The 22,641-nt window shown below is 40.8% G+C and overlaps 1 protein-coding gene across 1 annotated transcript in view; it reads right to left on the reverse strand.

The window, feature by feature from the left end:
* Window positions 1–539: 539 nt before the first annotated feature.
* LOC104275688 (collagen alpha-6(IV) chain-like) overlaps window positions 540–22,641 on the reverse strand; it is a gene marked incomplete at both ends in the record, with an annotated part of 31,007 nt that continues 8,905 nt past the window's right edge. The window contains 19 exons of the mRNA XM_009871714.1: window positions 540–647; window positions 1,033–1,107; window positions 1,631–1,694; window positions 1,983–2,134; window positions 2,438–2,563; window positions 2,742–2,885; window positions 3,532–3,702; window positions 5,304–5,465; window positions 5,710–5,931; window positions 7,179–7,286; window positions 7,701–7,772; window positions 12,764–12,947; window positions 13,536–13,715; window positions 14,714–14,874; window positions 15,764–15,868; window positions 17,447–17,596; window positions 18,419–18,529; window positions 19,268–19,337; window positions 20,594–20,647. Of these exons, the coding sequence (XP_009870016.1) occupies window positions 540–647; window positions 1,033–1,107; window positions 1,631–1,694; window positions 1,983–2,134; window positions 2,438–2,563; window positions 2,742–2,885; window positions 3,532–3,702; window positions 5,304–5,465; window positions 5,710–5,931; window positions 7,179–7,286; window positions 7,701–7,772; window positions 12,764–12,947; window positions 13,536–13,715; window positions 14,714–14,874; window positions 15,764–15,868; window positions 17,447–17,596; window positions 18,419–18,529; window positions 19,268–19,337; window positions 20,594–20,647 (2,419 nt within the window). The remainder of the gene's footprint in view (window positions 648–1,032; window positions 1,108–1,630; window positions 1,695–1,982; window positions 2,135–2,437; window positions 2,564–2,741; window positions 2,886–3,531; window positions 3,703–5,303; window positions 5,466–5,709; window positions 5,932–7,178; window positions 7,287–7,700; window positions 7,773–12,763; window positions 12,948–13,535; window positions 13,716–14,713; window positions 14,875–15,763; window positions 15,869–17,446; window positions 17,597–18,418; window positions 18,530–19,267; window positions 19,338–20,593; window positions 20,648–22,641) is intronic.

The raw sequence follows: 22,641 nt of genomic DNA on the forward strand, positions 1-22,641 counted from the left end.
TTGCCCACGACTTACTAAAGATGATGGAGAGGGGCCTAGCTATGGCTTGCACCAGCTCCCTCAGCACCCATGGATGTATCCTGCGATTTACTGTAGGTGATCCTGCTCTGGCAGGGGGGCTGGACTAGATGATCTTTTGAGGTCCCTTCCAACTCCTGACATTCTGTGATTCTGTGATCCCATCAGGGCCCATGGATTTATGGATGTTCAGATTGCCCAACTGATCCCTAATCCAGTCCTCATCAACCAAGGCAAATTCCTTCTTTATCTTGATTTCCTCTGTGGCCTCAGAGATCTGGGGCTCCTGAGGACAGTCTCCAGCAGGACAGACAGAGGCAAAGAAGCCATTCAGTAACTTTGCCTTCTCTGCATCCTCTGTCACCAGGGCACCCAACTCATTCAGCAGTGGGCCCACATTGCCTCAACCTTCTTGTTTAAGCCTCAGCTGAAACAGGCCAACCAGGGCTAAGGAAAAAGCAAGGCGAGGTTGTTCTACAGTCACACCATGATCTGCAGAACTTAGATGCATAATCCAGTACCTGCTGGTCCTTCTTGGCCAAGATCTCCTGGGCCTCCTTTGAGTCCATTCACTCCAGTGCTTCCTGGGTAGCCTGGTTCACCCTTGGGTCCTTCTCTCCCTCTCTCTCCTGAAAGGATAAAAACAGGCAGCATGCTAGAGCACGTCAAAATGGGGGAAGGCATGAAGTGAAAGAGAAACATGTTATGTTGAGGCTGCAGCACTTGTGTCTGCTTAGCCATGGTCTAGGTCCAGGATGGGACTGCCAAATACCAGTGCAAGTTCACAAATTCCTCCTCAGGAAGAGAGGTGGGACTCAGCATTAGAATTGGGCTGTTCTCAGACCTGTTCATTATCATCCTGATTTGTGTCCCACTTGGGTTCCCAACTCCTCAAATCTCACTTCCAGGAGAGGACTAAAGTATTTAAATTCATAATCACAAACTCGGCAATGCTATCCTTTTTAATGTCTATAATCCTGCATTCTTGAAGCGAGCCATTGAGGGCTACTTTACCTGGGAATCCTGTGTCCCCTCGCTCTCCTTTTGCTCCAGCAATGCAAGGAATGCCAACAGACTCTCCCTGGTCACCTGGAAAAGAAAGACAAGGTGAGGAAGACATTCCCTACTTGACTGCAGGGAGCAGTTTTCAGGGCTGCTCAATAGCCTTGTTTGTGAAAATAAACCTTGCCTATGATTCAAATCCATGGAGCAAACAAAAACAATAGTAAGTAACGTACCTGAGCTTATAAACAGCAATAGATACAAATTCACTCATGCAAATGCATGATATGACAAACATTTATGCGTAATTTCACATCTTGTCCTTTATAGTTTTAACACCAGGAGGTTAAAGAAAAAGACGCTTCTTATACTGTCCAACATGCTTCACACGGTGCTATGGCCAAACTTTCAAAGGACATTGAGCAAACTTTCAAAGGCATTTGGCTTGGGACTAGTCTCATCTGAATGAAGCCCCTTACAAGGGGACATGTACTTCGGAGCCAGTCACTGGAGAGCAATGACACTTTTCGAACCCTATTCATTCAATTTTGTCATGAATATTAGGACTGTGTGTACTGAAAGACCATGTACATTACAAAAATTATTTTACCTTTTGGACCAGGGGGACCAACAGGTCCTGGGAATCCAAGTGTTCCTGTGACACCATCTGAACCCTGAAAAAATAAACCCTAAAATTAGCTTTTGCGTTTTCTTCCTGCTGTGCCAAGTTTGGGTCATGTAGGATAACAAACAACAAACATGTAGGAAGAAACACTATCCAAAATTTCATTCAACAGTACGAGCTCAACAAAAACAATCTGGAAGTTTTGTAAGGAAAGGTCCTGCCAGCTTCTGCTGCTTTGCTATAGAGGTATCAGTCAGAACACAGGATTTTCCTAAGAACATTTAGACAAGATGAAGATACTAAAGAAAGTATTTACCCTTTCCCCTGGCATTCATACAATACCATGTGTACCCTTCCGTCCTGGCAACCCAAGCTGTCCAGGTGGACCAGGGAAGCCTGGGTCTCCATGAAGACCTCTCTCTTTGCTTGCTGACCCAACTGGACCAGGGAGACCAGGCTGTCCACGGCTTCCTGGGATTCCTTTGTCACCTGGGTTATACAAGAGTGTAATTTCATTTCATAACACACACATTCAGCTCATTTGGGCCAACTGACCTGTTACCCAAAGCTCCCTTTAAAAGAAGAGGAAGGGATGACATTAGCTCTGCAGAGCAGAGCTTCAAAGGAAAAACTGTTTTCTCAAAATTTCAAACTGTTGCATCTTGCTAGAATATGAATGGCAGAGCAGAAAATACTGCAGGGGCTGTCAAAAGGACAGACCATGCTACATTGAGAACAAGGAGAGCTACTGAACAATTGATACTGGTAACTAGCTACAATGTTGTGAAATACCTCTTGGCCCAGGGAATCCTCCAAGTCCAGCTAATCCAGGATCTCCTTTCTCTCCTTTGAATCGCAGTGCCTGTTCTGGATGCCCAAGAGCAGGAAGACCAGGTGGGCCTGCATCACCTCTGTCACCTGAAGAAAGATATCATACATATCATTAAGTGCTCAACATACTTGGCAGTGAGGCCAAAGTATTTCACCAGGAAGAACATAATATTTAGAAGAAAACATCAAATACACAGACATCTCTTAAAAGCCTCCTAAGTCCCTCTACTGTACAGTCAGCAAAAGCCTTTCATCTGCTTCTTACCTTTTTGACCTTGGAGACCCACTACTCCAGGCCTCCCTTTACTTCCAGCTGCGCCAGGAGTTCCTTTAAACCCATTCACCCCAGGGACACCAGGTAGCCCTGGCATGCCAGGGAAACCAAGCAAGCCAGAAGACCCTTTCTCGCCTGTACAAAAACGTTAAGAAAGGGAAAATTAGTTTCGTTTGGTACACCGTGTACACACCTGGCTGGTAAGGTAAAGGTAGCATCAGTCTGGCCAGTCATCGAAATCTGAGCAGTAAAACTTCATGGCGCAAGTACAGCACAGCTACTTCGTTCATGGATCTCTCTCCACTCATAATACTTCCAGCCAGCACTTTTCAGTTCACCTTTGAGAGCCTGGTCCTCTTCCATGCAAGACCAAAACCCAATCAATTTCCAAGAGAGCAACCTACAGTTACCTAGCTCTCTGCTTAAAGTAACAGAATTCTCCAAGTAATCAACTATTGTATTGGTGCTTAATGACCAGAAGGATTGTAAATCTTTAATTCCCTTCTATAAATTTCAATCACCATTTGCCATTTCTTCAGTTTTCTTGCTTTTTTAGTCTTGATTTACATAATCCTTTTCCCAGAAGGGTCCAAGTCCTTTAAGATGGCTATCCTTGTGACCAATGATTTTATAATTCATAACTCAGCAGCAAAACAAAAGCATTCCAGCACTAGTTGGGAATTCATTCTTTTCTGACAAGTTAGGCCTAAAATCAGCATTAACAGTATTATTTTCTTGTGTGCACAGTAATCTCAAACTATTCCCCTAGTGGAACACATACCTTTTGGCCCAGGGAAACCTGGATGCCCATCCTGACCAAAAGGCCCAGGTGGCCCTAAGAATCCTCTTTCCCCAGGAGAACCTGGAACACCTTCAAGACCTGGGAAGCCTTTCATACCAGCAGGGCCTTGTGGACCCACATCCCCAGTCAAGCCTTTGACTCCAGGAAGTCCTGAATCAATACAAGAAGAAACTCATTAGATTATGTCATTCAAACACTAGGAAAATTTGTAGACAGCTACCCAAATGCTTTAAACAGTGCTGTTTTCAATACGACAAATGGACCTTATGGCACATGCAGCATACTAGAAAGCATAAAGCTTAGAACTGCAAAAGCATTAGTCATCTAATAATAAAATACCTATGAAGAGGGTTACTGCCTACATCACTACACAACTGGCAAGGGTGAAACCCCTTATGATGTATCCATTTTTGTCTCCTTAACCACACACTAAACTGTGGTGCATCAGTCTTACCTTTATCATCAGGGCAGCCAAAACAGAATGGGGAGTACCATTAATGCCAGCTTCTGCTACCCACCACTTCCACTGGGGGAATGAGAGAACAACCGGAGAGGCTTGTTTTCACAAGTTTCTTTTCCGCCTTGGTAGTGTTATTTCTCAAGGGCAAATTGGTCACTAAGGGAACAAGCTCTTGATTGTGCTGTCACAAAACCAACATCATATGCACTATTTTGCCTTTAGGTGTTTGACTTCTGGTTTGATTAGCAATAATAAGGGGTATCACCTATATTCAATGCAATTCTTGTAGCATTAAAAGCTAGGTTGTTAGTCCATGAGCTTTTATGCTACACTGCATTTTCTCACCTTGACAGCCTATGTGAAGAACCCATAACCAAACAGTGTGCATCAGAAATGAAGAGTTGATGATAAATGGAACAGAAACATGGTGAAGGAAAAAACAGACAAAATATGTAAACAGAAAGAACAAGAAATTAACTATTCAGAGAGACTACAGACACAAAAATCTTAATAATTTGGAGGTTATCATTCTAGCAACAGTTAAAGGAAAGTTATATATCACATACAGTCCAAAACTGTAACACAATAGAGGCAAAAGGAATGTTAACATCAAAAAACCCTCTAAAACTCTATGATTTTCATCTCAAATGATGTTACTGCTTTCACTTTAGATGTCACTGTGCTCCAGCACTGTCATTCTGTATGTCAGAACAGACAAGTTATGTCTCAGACCATTACATACCAATTCCCAGTTCCCTCTTTGCTGGGTTCTCAAGTCTTGCATATACCGTTATAATGAAACACTTCAGTCAGTGCAGCTTGAGAGATACTGCTGTACTCAAGTGATGTGTTGGTTTTCCCCATTAAGTGAGAGGACATAAATTTCTCTTTTTCTCCAGGAAAACAAAACACACAGAAGACTTAAATGCTTGTTCTAAGAAAGCCAACCATTTTTCAGTATATCAAAGTCATATCTCAAGCAATCTCATACATGAGAAACTAATCATCATTAAAATGAGAAATGAAGATTAGTCAATGATACAGTGAGCATGTAAGAGCAGACATGTTAATATCAAGACATTTCAGATGCTTTCTCCTTTCTTTCCTCTGTAGTTCTTACAGCCTTAAGGCATCATTTCCAGGCAAGATTCTTCCAGCAGTCAGAGGCAACAGGCTCAAATTCTGCACTGTTACCACTAACGAGAGGTAGGAGCTCGTTCCTAGCAAATGCCAAATCTCCTTCACACTTCCTCAACATGGCATTGTTTAGCTTAGCTACTTATGTTCATACCTGGTGCTCCTGCAAGGCCAACTGACCCCATGGGTCCTGGTTTTCCCTTAATGCCAAAAGGACCTCCAGGACCAGGAGGTCCTCGCAATCCAGGGACACCCGAATATCCTGGATTACCCTGTTCGCCTTTAATACCTAGGAGCCCTGGCCTTCCATCTGACCCTGGAAATAGAGAAGTAGGAGGTTATGAAACAAATAAAACAAAGCTCACACTTGTAATTAAAAATGTGAGTTTTAAGAAAAGCCTTTGAGTTGCATTATGTTCTGAGAGAAAACCAGCAAATCACCACCTGTGAGTGGCATAGAGGACTGGTAATGCAGTATCTTAAATGAGACTGGAAGGAGGAAAGGTTTCTGAAAGAGAAACAGTTTGATATTCCTACATAAAAGCAGTATCAGTGCTTACCCTTTGGTCCTGGAAATCCAAGATCACCTGCAAGCCCTTTATCGCCCGGAAGTCCAGGTCGGCCACGCTCTCCCAGAGCTCCACTCTCAGCACCAAATATATCTCCAGGAGGTCCTTTTGTTCCAGCTAACCCTGAAGCACCCATTTTCCCAGGCAAACCATCTGTTCCATCCAGTCCTGGAAGTCCTTGTGACCCCTGCTCTCCTCGAGGTCCAGGGAAGCCTTAAAGAGAAAAACAGTAAATGTCACTCAGCAGAAGCACAGAATATCTGCTTCCAATGGCATTTCTAACAAAATCAACATTTATAAAATTTGTGTGAAAAAAACAAGTTGTTTGGGAAGTTGCAGAACGTATCAGTATTGAATTGAAAACAATATTTGGTTACAGAAAATGATCACAGAATCACAGAATGTCAGAGGTTGGAAGTGTCCTCGAAAGATCATCTAGTCCAAACCCCCTGCCAGAGCAGGATCACCCAGAGCAGGTCACACAGGAATGAAACTGTTTAAAACAGGTAAAATATCCTTTCATATTATTCTTTATTTTTTTTTAAAAGGAATACTTTAGGAGTATCTGGAAACTGCAGCTAGTTGCAGCTTTACAAACTTGGTTTCACTAGATGGCAGATCAGGCAAAAAGGAGCAAAAAAAGAGAAGAATGCTATTTCAGGCTGCAGACAGACAGTATCTCACCACTGTCACTATCAACCACAAAAGCTGCAAAGATGTTACAATTCTTTACACCTTTCCTACTCTGTCCTCTATGTCAGACAACTTCTGGCACAGTGGGGCAAAAGACATTGGCAGCCTTGGTACAAGAAGAACTGAAGACCATGCTCTCTGTACCAAGCAGACACTAAGCTGCACTGCTGCGTGGACCGGTCACACTGCTCACGGGTTATGTCATGAAATTAGTGACCCCATAAAGATGACATCCTCCCTTAATGTACTGAAAGAATGAGAGATTTCTTCAGCCATATCCAGAGAAATTTCAAGGATACACAGCAATTTAGCTTTAGGAATCTTCCCACACCACCTCTGCTTCTTCCTCTCTATGTATACAACCATTAGAAATTCCCACAGTTAAAAATAGTCCAAACATTGTGCACAGTGTGCCTTTACCAGAGTACCATGTGGCTTAAAACAAGATTTACACTAAATGTGCAGTTAATCTAAACGAACAAAGAACATGGTGACAGTCTCTGGAGAAATAAATTGTGTTAGCTGTCCTCTTCCAGGAACAATATATAATTATAGGCAGGTTACAACTATCTTAAACATTTCTTCTGCTTTCTTCCAAGCTGCAAACGCTTGCAGAGATTGCATTTGGAAGGAGCACAATGGAGCTCTCAGTAGAGCATTATGAAGGTACCAGGCAGAAAAGTGGCCAAGGAGGTTGGACAACTTTTGATAAAATATTGTATAAATTACTCAGACAATAAAAAGAACTCCAGTAACTTCCGTCTTACCAGGTTCCCCTTGCAACCCTACTATTCCTGGAGACCCTGGCTGTCCTTTTGATCCAGGTAATCCAGGTTGTCCTGGAATGCCAGGAAAACCTTTGCTGCCCTTGGGACCTAAGGGTAAAAATATATTAATAGATAATATTAATGGATGAATAGTGGAAGTCAAAAACACAGCACATGAAAACACTATCAGATCTTTTCTGCCAAGCTGAGGCTGAAAGCACTCACTGGATACACAATTTAAGCTAAACAAAGCCTCAAAGCTATGGCTGTTTAAACAGCTACATAAATGCAAAAGGAGTGATCAGAGGCTACTTGAAAGGGAAAAAAATGGTGCACTCATTATGATCCTCCATGCGATTGAAGACTCGTCTCTTTGAAAAGAAAAAAGAACACTGTTCTGCTGGTTAACTCTCTGAAATAACTACCACTCAGAGAAGAAGAATTAGCAGTTATTAATCTTCCTCGAGGAATAAATGCTTCTTGGTAGTCAGCCAGTGCATTACGATCAGCTTGTATCCCTACCTGGCAAACCTGGAAAGCCGTGAATCCCTGGGGGCCCATACGCTCCAGGAACTATGCAGGGCAAGGTGATACCTAAAACAAAGAAACACTGAGGATGCACACAGCCCCTTTTAGAGAGAAGAGGAACATTTAGTATCCAGATGCTTTTTACAGGACATGTAAGAGGTTTTAAGTGAACTTAAGCACATCCAACACTGTTGACATGGTGAAAAAGAGGCATTCAGAGCCTGAAAATTGTCTAATCTTACCCCTACTACTTAATTACCGCATGATCAATAAAAAGTAGCAACTATGGCTGCAGACTACTTCTAGCATGATATCCATAGCTCCCACGCAGCAGCTGCTCCTCCCTGTGGTAGGGGCTATGCAACAGACAATTGAAAATGCAGTCTGACTTGGAGAGCTTAAGGTCCACGCTGAGAGGTTTCAAATGCAATGCGAGCTGACAGGTGTTGATAATTTTTAAAAACTGAGGATGTAAGCTATAGTGTGAAATTCTAAAATAAATATGCACATGCAAGATAAAATATGTATCTAGGGAATATTGGCAAGTATTTAAAAAATGTTGTCACCCAAAAGTTTAGCCCAGGGAGATGCATGGAAGGTGGAATAGCAAGGATCTTTTATTTCAGCCTTACTCTCCAACTGCTTCTTCTGCAGTCTGTCAGATTAAGAACTAACCACATGGCTTAAAAGTTTATTAGCAGCAAACAAGACTCAGCAATTGCAAAGCTCTTTGACTGACTACCACCTCTCAAAACAAAGCTCTGTTTGTAAGAGCAATCACTCTTCAGTAGAATGAAATTTATGTGGCATTACCAGGGTTACTAGTATATCAGATTTACCTGAAAGATCTCAAACACTTCCAACATTCCTCCTCGTAGACCACTGACAGCTGAAGTCACATTCATATAGTCACACAAACGATTATCACAAAACTAATTCAAGACTTTACAACGTCAGAAATGCTGCTGGTTATTTTAAGAGGAGTCTGTGCTAGAACTATAGAATTAGGTCCTGCACTGTAACAGCTGGCTTAGTCTTAAACTATCACAGATATACTTCCTAAGATCGAAACTCTATAGGACCTTAAGAGCTATTTAGTCAGAGAGATTGCACACAGAAGATCACTGCTAAAGCAAATTCGGGGATGAGGTGGTTTCTTTCATTACCCTGAACACTTCTCTACGCACCAAGAAACAGCTGCCTAACTGCACTGCTGCCCAATATTGGCTAATTCAAACCTGGCATCAACTACAAGGCTGACTGAGGATGAGATTATAATGAGATAATAATGAGGTATCACAGCTACATTGTTTCTCATTTCTATCCAATCTCTTTTATGGTATCCTACTATTTAAGCTCCATTCCCAGACTGACAAGCCAAATTTACTCATCAGCCATTCAAGAGCACTCCAAATTGTGACTACTTTCAGTCCTGAGGAGGTAATATGGTCCAAATCAAGCAACACTGAAAGTATTTATTTCATCACAGCAACACGAGTTAAGCACTTTTTTTCCAAAAAGATTTAACATTTTCAGATGACTAGCAAATTTTATTAACAAAACACCCTGAGTTAAACTATTTCCTGGATATATCCAGTCAAACCAGTGGACTTCTGTGTGGATCATAAATATGGCTCTTTGCTTCCAACACTGACAGTGGAAATAGGGGTCTTGAAATGACATAGGTCAGGACAAAAACTCATGAAGTAACCCAATTTCTGGTGCAAAAGCTGTGAAGATCCCTATGAAAGTTGAAACTGTGCTAAGAACTGGTTCGATGACATTCTTGGGTTCTTCTCAACAGATTCCAACACAGTTCACAAAAGGCTGTGTGAAAATTTCACTTTGATGCTCACATCCAACCAGAGACAGAAACTTAAGCTTTCAGTTTAGGCTCCAGCCCCAAAACTGGCAGTATAGGCAGACTTAAGCATCCCTCTCTTACAGTACCAAATGACAGAGCGATTCTGGTTTGATCTCGCATTTCTATCTCCTTTCATTCCACCTCAACCCTAATTTTCATGATTCCATTATTTTGACTTGTGTGACTGATTTCATTATTCAGACTTGTGAGAAGAAAGAACAATCCTAATCAAAAATTCTAGGTAGTTGAGGGCTACTAACAGGTATCAGCTCTAGTATAAAGAAAAAACAAGGCTCATATGGAAACTGAGATGTAGCAGGAAACAAAAGGAAAAATCCTCAGGGTGTCTAATCTACTCACATATTGCGATGCCATGCAAATTCTTAAGGAAACATCAGAACGTTTTGTACTTTGATGTGAGAGAACCGAAGGTCAGTTCTTGATTCATTACTTTTTTCTTGATGTAAGGCATTCAGTAACAGCAAAATTAATTTTAAAATGACTGTACTCACAATAACATATCTACACAGAGTTGCAATAACACTTCCATTCTTACGCAAAGCCAAAGCTTGCTCTGTTTGCATCTGTGACAGCAATTCATTGTTATAGTCAGCACTATCTTTAAGAACAGAAGTTCAAAACTAAAATACTAATCTAAGTTATGCTTTGAATGGATATGGACACCTAATACCATGATTGCAAAATGTGACACACACATTGCTGCCTGCACTTCAGTACACTTTGACAGGGCATTCTTTCAATAAAGTAAAAGCTAAATGGTAAGGACCCCAACTAAAAATTCCAATTCTGGTCTTCTACAATCCTATGTGAGCCTAATGCTGAATTCTTCATCAAAGAAAAAGTTGAGATCCACCATCTCTGTGACACCTTCTCCTCAGACACAGCACAATGAAGAATGACATTTTTCAAAAAGCTAGCATTTGGGGCAGCAACTGGCATGGAAAGGGAAGTTTAATTAATACTGCTGCATTCACATCACATGGCTTTAAGGACTGTCTGACATGAGTTTTCCAAAAAACACCTCTGTACAATAGCATGTTCTGTATTTTACATTATTAGTTAGCAGTAGAATACTTGAACAATGGATATTTCATGTCAACTGCAATACAAATAGGACTGTTTCCTTGTGATTTTTGTAAAATGTTGTAAGCAAGGCTTACTGTAAATCCATATAAGCAAAACTTCGAGTTGTCCAGCTAATACCCTACATTATCAGGGTTTACACAGTCATATTCCAGTATCAAGGAAGTAAAACAATTATGAAATCATCACATCAAGTATAAAAGTGAAATATGGGCAATTTCAACATTTTTGAGCATTCTCATACACTAGGTAAAATTAATCTAGCTTTTTATAAAATAGTGAGTTAGATTTTTCCAAAGCAAGACTGTTCCACCCTGTTGTACTGCAGGTGGCATGAACTCAAGCAAAATTCCTCAGTGGTGTCTTTGAAGTGGTAACTTCAGTAGGTCACAGTCTCTTTTTAATGTCTTTCCTCATTTTCACAATAAGGTCTTTCAGTCTGAGCACTGTAAGAAATGATTATTTCTTCCACCCACCCACATTTCTTTAATATTAGATGAAAGTTACTACATCAAAGAGTCTTTTAATATATGCAAATTATTTCCTAGTATGGAGGGAATGATGCACTCACAAGTTTTCTTACCTATCTCTATGGAGGTGCAAACTGAACTGGCTAATGAATTATTCACACTTTCCTACATATTTTGACTATAAATACTCTTCTATAAAGGACCATTGACTGGTATCAAAGCTTTGATGCAGCATTCAAAATGAGCTGGCTTCTGATGTGCTCTGCAGAATATGTGGAGTTCACAACATGCAGAGAGTATTTTACTTTTACTTATCTTACAACGCAATGTTAATTTACTGAATTTTCTAAGAGACAATTTACCAAACAAAGATGTAAGCACTCACAGCTATGAATTAGTAAAGCTTTTAGCATTTATCGTGTGACCCGAATTGGAAAAAAAACTTATTATGCAGACTGCTCCAGGGAGTTATTAATGCTAGCTGTCTTCTCACCCCATACCAACCCAGCATGACGCTGCATATCTGTGCAACCTTCCCAATGCTATTCTGGGCTAGTTCTCACCTCCTCTGGGTCTGAGACTCCTCTGCTAATTCCTCATACTGCAGCAGTCTTACTGCCAGGACTATTGAACTCAGCACATTGGTTTACTAGCCAGAAACCTATGCAACAATATTATGCCTGCAAACACATTACTGATTCTGCACTACTGATACTGACAGAATAACAAACCTAGAAGCCTAAATATACACAGAATGGAAAATACATTGAAAATCAGCAGCAGCAAAGAAAAAAACCCATTGTTTATCTTAAATTATATTTAAATGGCTGACATGGAATCAAGACATTGGGAATAGCTTTCTGCAGTCATTTTGTTATGAAGACATTCTCCATGAATATTTAGACATATGACTTTCCACGTAATTCACTTTAAGAACAAACAAAAAGCACCATACCTGAAATGTTACCAAACTTATATTTACTGACTTTATTCCTTGTCATTATGGTATGGTTTAGGTACATATAATGCCATAATAGTTGAGCCAAACTCTAGTATCTCAGGAAGCAAACAGAGCTCACTGCACCATTTAGAATTGAACTCCCGTACCTAACTGTCACGACAATGTCTTATTCATCAACGTCTACATTATTCATCAATACATACAATGTATTACAGTTTCCCCTTAAAAAAAAATAAATCTGGAGCTTTTCTGGAAACTGATTCAGAAGTCTCAGATACCAGTGAGTTAGTACTTTTACCTGGACAATGAAGTAGGGTGTGCTTTTTAAAAACCTCATTTTATCAATACCTTTGGTATAAAATAGTTCTCCAGCAACAGTCAGTGACTAGCTCCATCCAATACTCTTATTATTGGAGTACTACTTGAGGATTTGTGGCTTATTATCTGTGTCATCACAAGCACGACAACTTGAGAAAGCTGTGACTGCTGAGTGAGATCTGGTGAGCCCACAAACCAGTTTTAATTAATTTAAAGAGCAATCTTTAAACTAATGCAATCTTCTGGCCTGGCTACAGGCACAGCAGGAAGTTGAGTGCTGCCATTTGACTTAGAGCAGTGTGCACTTTTTCAAAATAAGAGCAGATCCAGCAACACCTACCTGGAGGGCCTGGAAGACCTGCTTGTCCTGGAAATCCATCCACCCCTGGGTCACCAGGTGGCCCACGAACTCCACTAGGACCTGCGTAACCAACGCCAGGAGAACCAGTTTCTCCACGATGGCCCTTGGAACCAGGTAATCCTGGCAGTCCTTTTTCACCTGGGAAACCCAGCCCACCATCACCCTGTGCACAATAAACACAACTACAGCTGAAAATCATAGAGATGTAGAAAAAATATACACCACTATCATTTTAACAAATGCATACAAGTTTGGTCAGTTCTATGCAAGGTTCAGATGGGCCTGGGAAGGTACATGGAAACCACTGTTAATTATCCATCACTACTTCAAGCGCAGAAAAGCTCAGTGACTATTAAAAAGAATGTTTTCTGTTGTATTTGCCAAAATGTAAATACTACATATTCTGAAAGACATTTACTTTCTTTTGAATTAAAAAATATCCTGGTGTGATTTTTCTCTTCCAAATTCTGACTCATAATTATGCCTACAGCATCTTCTAGGACACGACATAAAGCAGCATTAGGGTCTACTCACACTACTCCAAGTTCATCTTTTGACTGTGTGGTCAGAGGCATGATAAATTCCAGTTATTCGTCCTGACCAAGACAAATCTGTGCTCAGGGACTGTGAGTTTTTAATCTATTTGGAGACTTACCACAGGGCTAATCAGGACTAATAAGCCAGGCCTTTCTACTGTCTCTTCTCCTTATTCTAATTCTGAAGCACTGCTGCTAAATTAATCTGAACTTACTGGAGGGCCTGGTGGGCCTAGCAAGCCTGGAAGTCCATCCTTGCCAGGGGTTCCTGGGATGCCTGAAGGTCCTCTGAGTGCTGTTGCTCCACGGTCCCCACGAGCACCTTTGACTGTTGCATAGGATGAATCCCCTTTCTCTCCCTTAAGGCCTGGAAGACCTTGCTGACCGTCCGAAGCCTGCAGACCAAAAGATAAAACAATGGGAATACGAACATGTAGAGAAGGCTTTGCTTCTTAAAAATGTCACCTGAAGGCAGGACACAATAACAGAAACTAGAAAGAATTTCCAAAGGCTTTCCCATTGTATACATTACACTAAAAAGAAAAAAAAAAGGAAGAGGAGGTTTGATTATTTCTGAATGTTTCAATCAAGTCACTGCAGATTTGCAGTGGCAAACTAAACCCTGGTATATAGCACCACTATGACAGCAATCTTCGATGGCATATGGGAACATGACATCAGCCATGAATAACACGGCCCAAGTACTTAATCTTTCTCCCTATTACTTGGTGTTCTGCATTTACTGACACAGACAAAGATACTCTGAAGACAAAAAAACTGGCGTCTTTACAAACTATGATTTCCAAAAGCAAATAACTGCCGATGAGCAACACTCAGCACTTTAAAAAATTCTGTTTGTTATGATTGTTGTTTCATAAAAAACATAGCTCAACCTTCATTAATGTATTTAGAGTACAACAGTTGAGAAGGAGACTGCCTTTATGGCATACAGTTTTTATACCTATGAGCAATTTTTTGAAAAGATCTTACCATTTGATTTTTTTAGGTGCTTTCTCCATGCAGATAGATATCTGCTTACCCAGTCAGCCCTCATTTAGAAGAATCGTGGGTCTAATCCATGTATGCCTAAGGTCAAGAAGCCCTGAGATGAATAATTATTACCGGTTTTCCCTTGACTGGTAAATATGCAGTTCTCAGAACTTAAGAACAATTTCTTCTCCCCTATTTTATAGGTGATAATTTCTCTCTGATCTCACAGATCTGCTTCTGGGTTCTTTTTTTTAAAAAAAAAATAAATTCAAACAAGTAGATGAAATTATGCAAAAAAAGAGTTCTGCTTTTCTGCTTTCACTACAGTCAACACCAGGAACTGCACATAGGCACGTTTTCTTCGTTAATTCATGACAACAAATACAAACTCTTCTTGTCTTACCGGAGGGCCCTGCAGTCCTGGTGCACCCACAGTGCCTGGGTCTCCATGAATGCCCTTAATTCCAGGCATACCAGGGCTTCCTGATGGACCTGGTGGACCTGAGATCCCTTTTAGACCAGCTCTTGTAACTCCTCCATCACAAGCACAGTCACCTGCCTCTCCTGGAAAACACAGTCAAGGCTTAAAACTCAGTTTCTTTGGATAAAGGTCCTTTTTAGTTGCAAGAGCTTCAAAAGCAGTACTTGATTCAACAGGACAAAGCCATTCTCATATCATTTAATTTTGTGCCTGCTCTGCTCAGGTCATGTGAGTGCCAAGCAAGTGAAGATCAGGTTTTTTCCAGTTTAATTTCTATGCGATATCCATCACCAAATTACCATGTCAAGCATAAACTTCAGCCCTTCTTGACCTCTCAAAGGTTTAGACTCTCCTAGAAGAGTTTCAGGACAGTCCTGTGGTTGTTTAAAGAGATAGTTGTATGTCAGAGAAAGTAAACCCACACTCCCACTCACAGTAGGTTACAATGATCTTCAGCTGGATATCTTTATATTTCTTTGAATTGTAACTGGCCACGCAACTGAACAATCACAAAGCCTAGTGATGTCTGCATAGTCACGTCTTTTGCTGCTAGTTCTATCACACACTAAGACCCAAATGACCATCATTTTTAGCACTGAGAAGAATACAATAAATTTTCTCTGTCATTGCCAGCCTATAGAGCAAAAAGTAGTGAAGGAGATTTTATTTCTAAGTCTCATCACACCTTATGACTTTGAAGTATAACTTACTTAGCTAACTTTCTGGGTATGAGATGTTTATCTTCTTATTTGCCTAAGCAGAGTGGGAAACAGGAAACAGGATTTTGCTGGCAGTGCTGGGCACAACTCCTTCTAAATTTTAAAGGCTGTTGGCTCCTTCAATCCATCTCAATCTCCAGTGATTTGTCATAAAGACACTTCTACCTCATTCCTTACAACATTAACCATGTGTAAATATCTTTCTGAGACTCAATGACTGCTAAAAGGCTCTCCCAAAACTAGAGTGAATTACCTTTGTACCCCTTTGGACCCAAAGCTCCTGGCAGCCCTCTTTGTCCAGGCTTCCCTGGGGCCCCAGTCCTTCCATCCAGGATTGTGTCTGGGGAAAATGAAGGGCCTATATGCAGAAAGAAGGCAAGCAAAAGCCATGAGAAGGCTAGATTTCCAGCTCATTAAATACTAAAAAGGTCAGTTATACAACTGACAGAAATGCCACTGGATAACACTGCAACACAAGGAGATAAAACTTGGTTGGTATCACGGGCTGCATTCCTCTTCTATATGTTTGCTTCTAGCTTCTCACACAGAAAAGTAAAAGCTCTTATAGTGTGGATGTAACAGTTTCATTCCTCTACTGCTCTACCTTCGCACTTTTTCAAAGACTTAACAGCTGGCTGAAGGACTAACAAATCTGTGAACAGGTTGTATAAAGAAGGGCAAATAAGTCAGTTGATGACAGATGTGCCTTTACAGCTCTGGGAGAAGCTGAGACTCATACGGATAGAAGTTGAATGGATAAATCAATGTATTGATGATTGTGACGACTGGCTATTGCACTTTTTGTTGCTACAGAAACAATCATACGAGAGCAGTGTCTCTGCTGCTGCTGGCACACTAGAGTCATCCTCAGGGCTACCTGCCTTCTGCAGAGTTCCTCAGCTTCTCGTGAAGGCGCTAGAGCTAAGGAAAGAGACTAAATGGCAAAAAGGTTAAGGGGAACTTCCCTGTCCCTATCTTTATAGCTGCAGGATTATTTTCTATATCTCTTTATACTCTGAATAGAATGAAACATGAGCTGACAGAAACAGCAGTGGAAAGTGATCTACCATAATCTAAAACTACCGTGTTTGAAAACCCTCCCCCTCAATGACAACAGTAAGATGAGGGTGCTGACTAGCACCCATCTGATGTTATACGGAAACAAACTGCAACCATCAGCTACACGCAGCTACAAGAGTTCTATAGACTCTGCAGAAAAATGAGCTGGACTTGACTAGCAATCAGTTATTGATAAGAGAGCACTTATTTCTTCTCCACAGAAAATAATTTCATCAGATCATGCTCACTGGCTCCATCACTGAAGTGTGCCCTGTTTTGAAAGGTAGCCCTCAAAAATAAAACAGGCTATTTGAACTCAGTTTATTGCAGAAGAGTAAAACACAAGGTTTGTGTAAAAACAAGTGTTTTTCATGTAATACTCGATTTCTGAGGAAAACAAAACAATGCATAATTAATCCAACCAGAGCACCCATACAAATGAATATGTAAAAATAAATCTCATTTCCCTAAGTCTGAAAATTGTCTCTTTAGGCATTCTATCTGACTCCTGGTACCCAAGACTAGCCATTTAGTCTAGGTGCTCATAAGGTCATAGTCTTTTCTTTGTCTAAGCCACGAAGAGACTAGCCTAGCACTTCAAAGTCCTCTATGGCATAAATTGTGTCTACACAAGCTTGTCTTTCAGTTTCTTGGGCTACCACTCTTACTAACAATTAGATGTATTTTCTTACTTCAGAGGGATAGCTGCTGATACATAAATTTAAAACTGTGAGTTACATCACAATGAGGTATCACTCAAACATTTAAGATTTACAGATGAATAGTCCTCACTGGCAAAAAGCCAGATGGATAAACAATTATTTGTCTTGTTTCAGTCTGAATCCAATATAAAAATAGATGTTTAAAATGTACATACGTGGTGAACCAGGCAATCCTGATGCTCCTGGGAGACCTGGTAAACCATCTCTGCCAGGAGTGCCTGGTAGTCCAATCATTTCTCTTCCTGGTTCTCCCACTTCACCTTTCACACCCGGAATACCTGGAGACCCTCCAGGGCCCATCCCATCTAGACAACAATGACACAGTGAGCAGCAATCCAGGAGCAAACACATTCTACTATTTTTCATGTTATGAAAATTACTGTTGTGCTCTGAACTGCAACCATGTTAACACAGAACAATCTGTAATTTCACACAAAGGAAAACTTACTAATTGGAGGCACCAGCTGGCTCCAATTTACGCATTCTTCTGATCATCCAAAAAACTTCACAGAGCTGCATTTAAGTCCCACTGATCAGCCAGACAATTAACTAGATAAGACTGCAATTTACTTATTATTTGGATTCCTTTGAAGGAGATAATTTCCATGGTAGTTCCTAGCCTTCGGATCACTGAAGGCCAGGACTTCACAGATGACATTCAGGTGAAACAGAAACGTTCAAGCGAGATCTTTGATGAGACAAATGGACTCCAACTACAGTGGGTTTAACTAGCTAATAGGTTAACTATTGCAAAAAATGAAAGTCATTAAAAATAATTTTAAAAAACATTTATTATTTAAAACGTAGAAAACGTTCTGCCAATCAACTCATTTCAAATGGAAATCAACCAAGCAACCTGCTACGTATACTGCTACACTAAATATTCACACTTGAAAACTTAGCTTGGCTGTAATCATAGTGGAACTAATTCTGCTTCTATCCAAGTCAACATACTTGGCGTCCTGGTGTGTCATCTTTGCCTCCTACATCTCATACAGCATTCCACAAATCAGCCAGTTGAAGGTGGAGGGAGAGGCTTCTTCCAATACCTTCACAATCTCCAGGCCACTACTCAGAATCAGCTCAGCAACAAACACTGAAAATAGCACTGTTAGCAGCTGCTTTACCTCTCTCCAAGCCTGGAAACCCTGGAGCTCCTGGAAGGCCTGGTAAACCACTGATCCCTTCATCTCCTGGAGGACCAGGTATTCCCGGGTTTCCAGGGTCACCCAGGGCACCTATTAGACAAATACAGAAAAACAAAGAGGAAAATCTCATGAGAGCTTCTGCTGAAAGCCCCTGTTCAGCCAACTACCCTGGTGGCCACTGATCTCATTGATAGCAAAGGTGCAAAACCTTTAGCAGTAAGCCTGTTAGTCAAAGTTAATAATAATGGGAAAAATTCCTCCTGACTTGTTCGAACGTGACTGTATGTGAAAGAGGAAGAGTATGAGAGATTTTATAATTTGTCCCCTTAACTTTATAGCTTCAGAGACTGCTCCCATCCAGGCCTCATTTAGCCGTAGTGTTAATTAAGCTAATTTTCTGAACAACATTCTTACCACATTGAAAAACAAATAATAGCAGAAGGACATTCAGGGTACGCATTTCCAAGCAACGTGAAAAAGCTATTTTTCCTTAGTCACTGAAGAAAGGCTTAACAGGTAGACACACATCACTTACCCATGCTCAGACACAGTCGGCCTCCTAGGCACTAAATTTCATTTTGCCTTGAAACATATAATTCTGCAGTGTGGGGGATGGAAGGTTTATTGTAAACTCTGATCTTGGGAGAAAACGGGAGAAAACTTGGGAGAAAATCTGTATGCCAACAATACAGAAATTAAAGGCAAAATAACAAGAGTTGGGCTATATCTAAATATACAATGTGGAAAAGCAGTAAAACATAATAAGAAAGGGAGCTGAATCAGAAAAAGTGCTTTAGGTGAGTTCTAAAACAAAATGGAGATATGTACCTGAAATGACTACACCTTCCCTGTCAATAACGATAGGAGGGCCTGGGGGACCAATGTCACCTAATTCACCCTGTAGAAGAAAACAGATTGTCAGGAAACAGACTGTATTACGATAGCAATGTCTTTGGTCATTCACTGACTAACCATCATTCTTTGTCTTTGTAAAGAACTCACTTAGGTGTTCTGCTATTCACAATCATGAGCTGTTCTGACTTACCAAAGTCCTGTCTGATGAAACTGACGGCTGTTTCAGACAAAGTGTTTGCTACTATGCAGCTGTTCTCTGAAGGCATCCCATTATCACAATAGGAAGCATGTATACACCATGTGTACTGGAGCCCAGTTATCGTATCAGCATAGCAATAAATATCAGGTAGACCCTATCCATTCACCTTGTGGTAAAAGTGAAAAAGCTGCTATGAATGCACCCATTTTTTAAAGCATTAATCACTGCAGCTATCTGCTGTATCGGGATTCTGAATTTCTGTAAGAGGAAAATACATTCGTCCATAAAATCACCCAGGTAGAACAAGCAGGTTGTGCCAGAGTGCAGTATCATTCCTTCCTCTCACTCTAACACAGTATCAAACCCTCCTTGATATAACAAGTGCAAAATCTGACTGTTGCCCAAATTGCCATCATAGTTATCATATAAACACCATGCAGTGAGCCAAGGCAATGCATACTTTGTTGCTTCTTCCAGTAATACTCCTCTGTGCATAAACCTGTACTACTACTTCTTCCATGTGCTCTGCACAAAAAAAACCCTTCAGTAGTCACATTTCACCAATCTTGGCAGCAGAGAAGCGTTCTTCACAGCAAACTGTTTTCCAATCATTTTCCACTCAGATGTCTGGCTGCCCATGGTGAGAGATACTCAGAAAATGTCTTGTATGCATTGCCTATCTCCAGTAAAAAATTGAACATGTTATTTTTAGGTTTGACAATATTTGTAGATTTGTGGTCTAAGTCTTCAGACAGCTTTGGCAAGTATTTTAGCATCCACTTACTTCCATCTAATCTTGCCTCAGTTGTCCAGTAAGGATGGCATTGATGTAAGGGTAAAGGGAATCAGAGAGACTACAATTTTAAGTCATGAAGTTACACGAATAAACACTGTAAAGGTATCCAAATATTTGAATGTTCATAGTTCAGCAACGATTCCTTTTTTATCCTTAACAATAAAGTAAATGAGGAACTGAAACATGCTGAAAATTACAGTGCTACAGAGGTAAGGAAGAGATTTGACTGGTGCAACAATACTTATTTACTCATGCAAATATCTTTAGAAAAACAATGCTTTTGTATTTTTATGTGAGAAGTTACCTTCATGCCTTCGACTCCATCCAGTCCTGGATGGCCTGGAATACCTGGATGACCCTGCGAAGTCACACAGGGGAACACTGTTACACAGTGAGACAGTAAGACAGAGGCATTATTTGTTAGCTGAGACATCTGCAGTGCCTGGACTTGAATCATAAACCAAATTCATTGTCCTACCAAACATTTGCAGAAAAAATAAAGAAAGAGAAAACTGATGGCATCAACTTTTCAGTACTCAAAAAATACCAGAGCTCCTTTAGGCCTCCTTGTGCTGTAAAGATGGTGAGAACTTGTGAGCAGGCATGACTGGACACAGATCACAAGGACACACTGGAGTTCTCATAGAACCACAGAAATGCTGGTGGAGTGAGGAGTCTAGAACACTATCTTCCCTGTCCCCTACACTTTACCCTCCACTCTGTCCCCTCTCCGATAACTTATTCGCAAGAAAACATTTAAAGTGACACTGGGATATCCAGCTTTCCAGCTACTCATTTCCTCGTAGCATTCTCAGAGACATCAAAATTCTTCTTCCGGGTGTGTGACTAGAAATCTACAGCAGACAAAAAATAGAATATTCCAAGAGCTCTGGAGCAGGGAAACTTAACTTTAAATCTTGCCTGTGATTTTGAAGACTTGGACGGCTGTAGGCACCAATATAGTCACTACACAATATTTCTGAGAAACCTGACATCAAGGGCTTGTTTTTAATCACATGATTTTAACATATAAATATGAATCAGATTATACTGGAATCACATTCACCATATCTTGAAAAGGGACATACATAATACAAAATACACAAGAAAGTGACTGAATTTCAGGCTGCAAAATGAAAATTTTGTTTCTGAAAGTTGCTTTCTTGAACAACCTCCACTGCTGTATCTGCAAGTAAAAGTGCTTTAACATGTTGTATTGGGTCAGGCTGAGGTGGAGTCAATCTCCCCATAGCAGCTCTCTCAGTGCTGGTTGGTTTTCTTTTTTTTCCTTGGAGTGGTAGGTAGAAGGGTGTTGATAGCACCCCAGTGTTTTGGCTACTGCTGAGCAGTGCTCACACAGCACCAAGGCTGTGGTTTGTTTTTTTTTCCCCAACGTTCCCCCAACAGTAGACTGGGGGTGGGCAACATCTTGGGAGGGGATACAGCCAGGCCCGCTGACCCAAACAAACCAAAGGGGTATTCCATACCATATGACATCAGCTCAGACATAAAAGCAAGAAGGAAGAGGGAAGTGGGAGGGCATTCGCTGTTTGAGTGCGTACTGGAGCCCTGCCTCCTGCAAAAGCGGCCGGACATCGCCGACTGATGGGAAGTAGAGAATAATCTTTGTTTTGCTTTGCTTCTGCGCGTGGCATTTGCTATTGCTTTATTAAACTGCTTTTTTATCTTAACCCACAGGCCTCTTTTTTACATCTTCCCTCTCCCCTGTCCATCTAAAAGGGGAGTGACAGAGCGGCTTTGGTGAGCTCCTGGCCTCTGGCCAGGGCCAAACCACCATACACGTTTTCAGCCACTCAATCACCTGGCCATTTCCACGCCAACAGGTGACAAGTGGGAGAGATAACTGTTCCAGGCATGAATGTACAATTTCCAATCTGTGCACGTGGTCCTCCAAATATGCAGGGATAACTAGACAGACAGTTAAAGGGATCTAGAGTTTTACATGGACTTTCTAGCTATCTCTCACTAGTTTAATAAGGCAGGTGCACGCATCCATCAGAGAACTTCAAGTCATTTGGTAAGGAAGTCAGTAGAACTTAAGTAGTTAGATGGTTTCTGTAATTCTAAGTACAGTAAAAAATAAATTTCACCTTTCTCCCTGGAATTCCATCAGATCCATCCAGTCCCAAAAGACCCTAAAACAGCAAAAAACTGTTAACTTTCAGAGGCTCCATCTCAGTCTGGTCTTATTATGTCAGGCTCCAAATATCTCAGCACCGAAGAATGAAAAGGTAAAACTTTCAAAAGGAGAAGCTACAACTCATTTTTCACATCTTCCAAATATTAACAATCATAATTGAAAGAATTCAAAAAAATAACTGATAAAAGAAG

Source organism: Apaloderma vittatum, unplaced genomic scaffold (genome assembly GCF_000703405.1).
Source record: "Apaloderma vittatum isolate BGI_N311 unplaced genomic scaffold, ASM70340v1 scaffold9376, whole genome shotgun sequence".
Lineage (NCBI taxonomy): Eukaryota > Metazoa > Chordata > Aves > Trogoniformes > Trogonidae > Apaloderma > Apaloderma vittatum.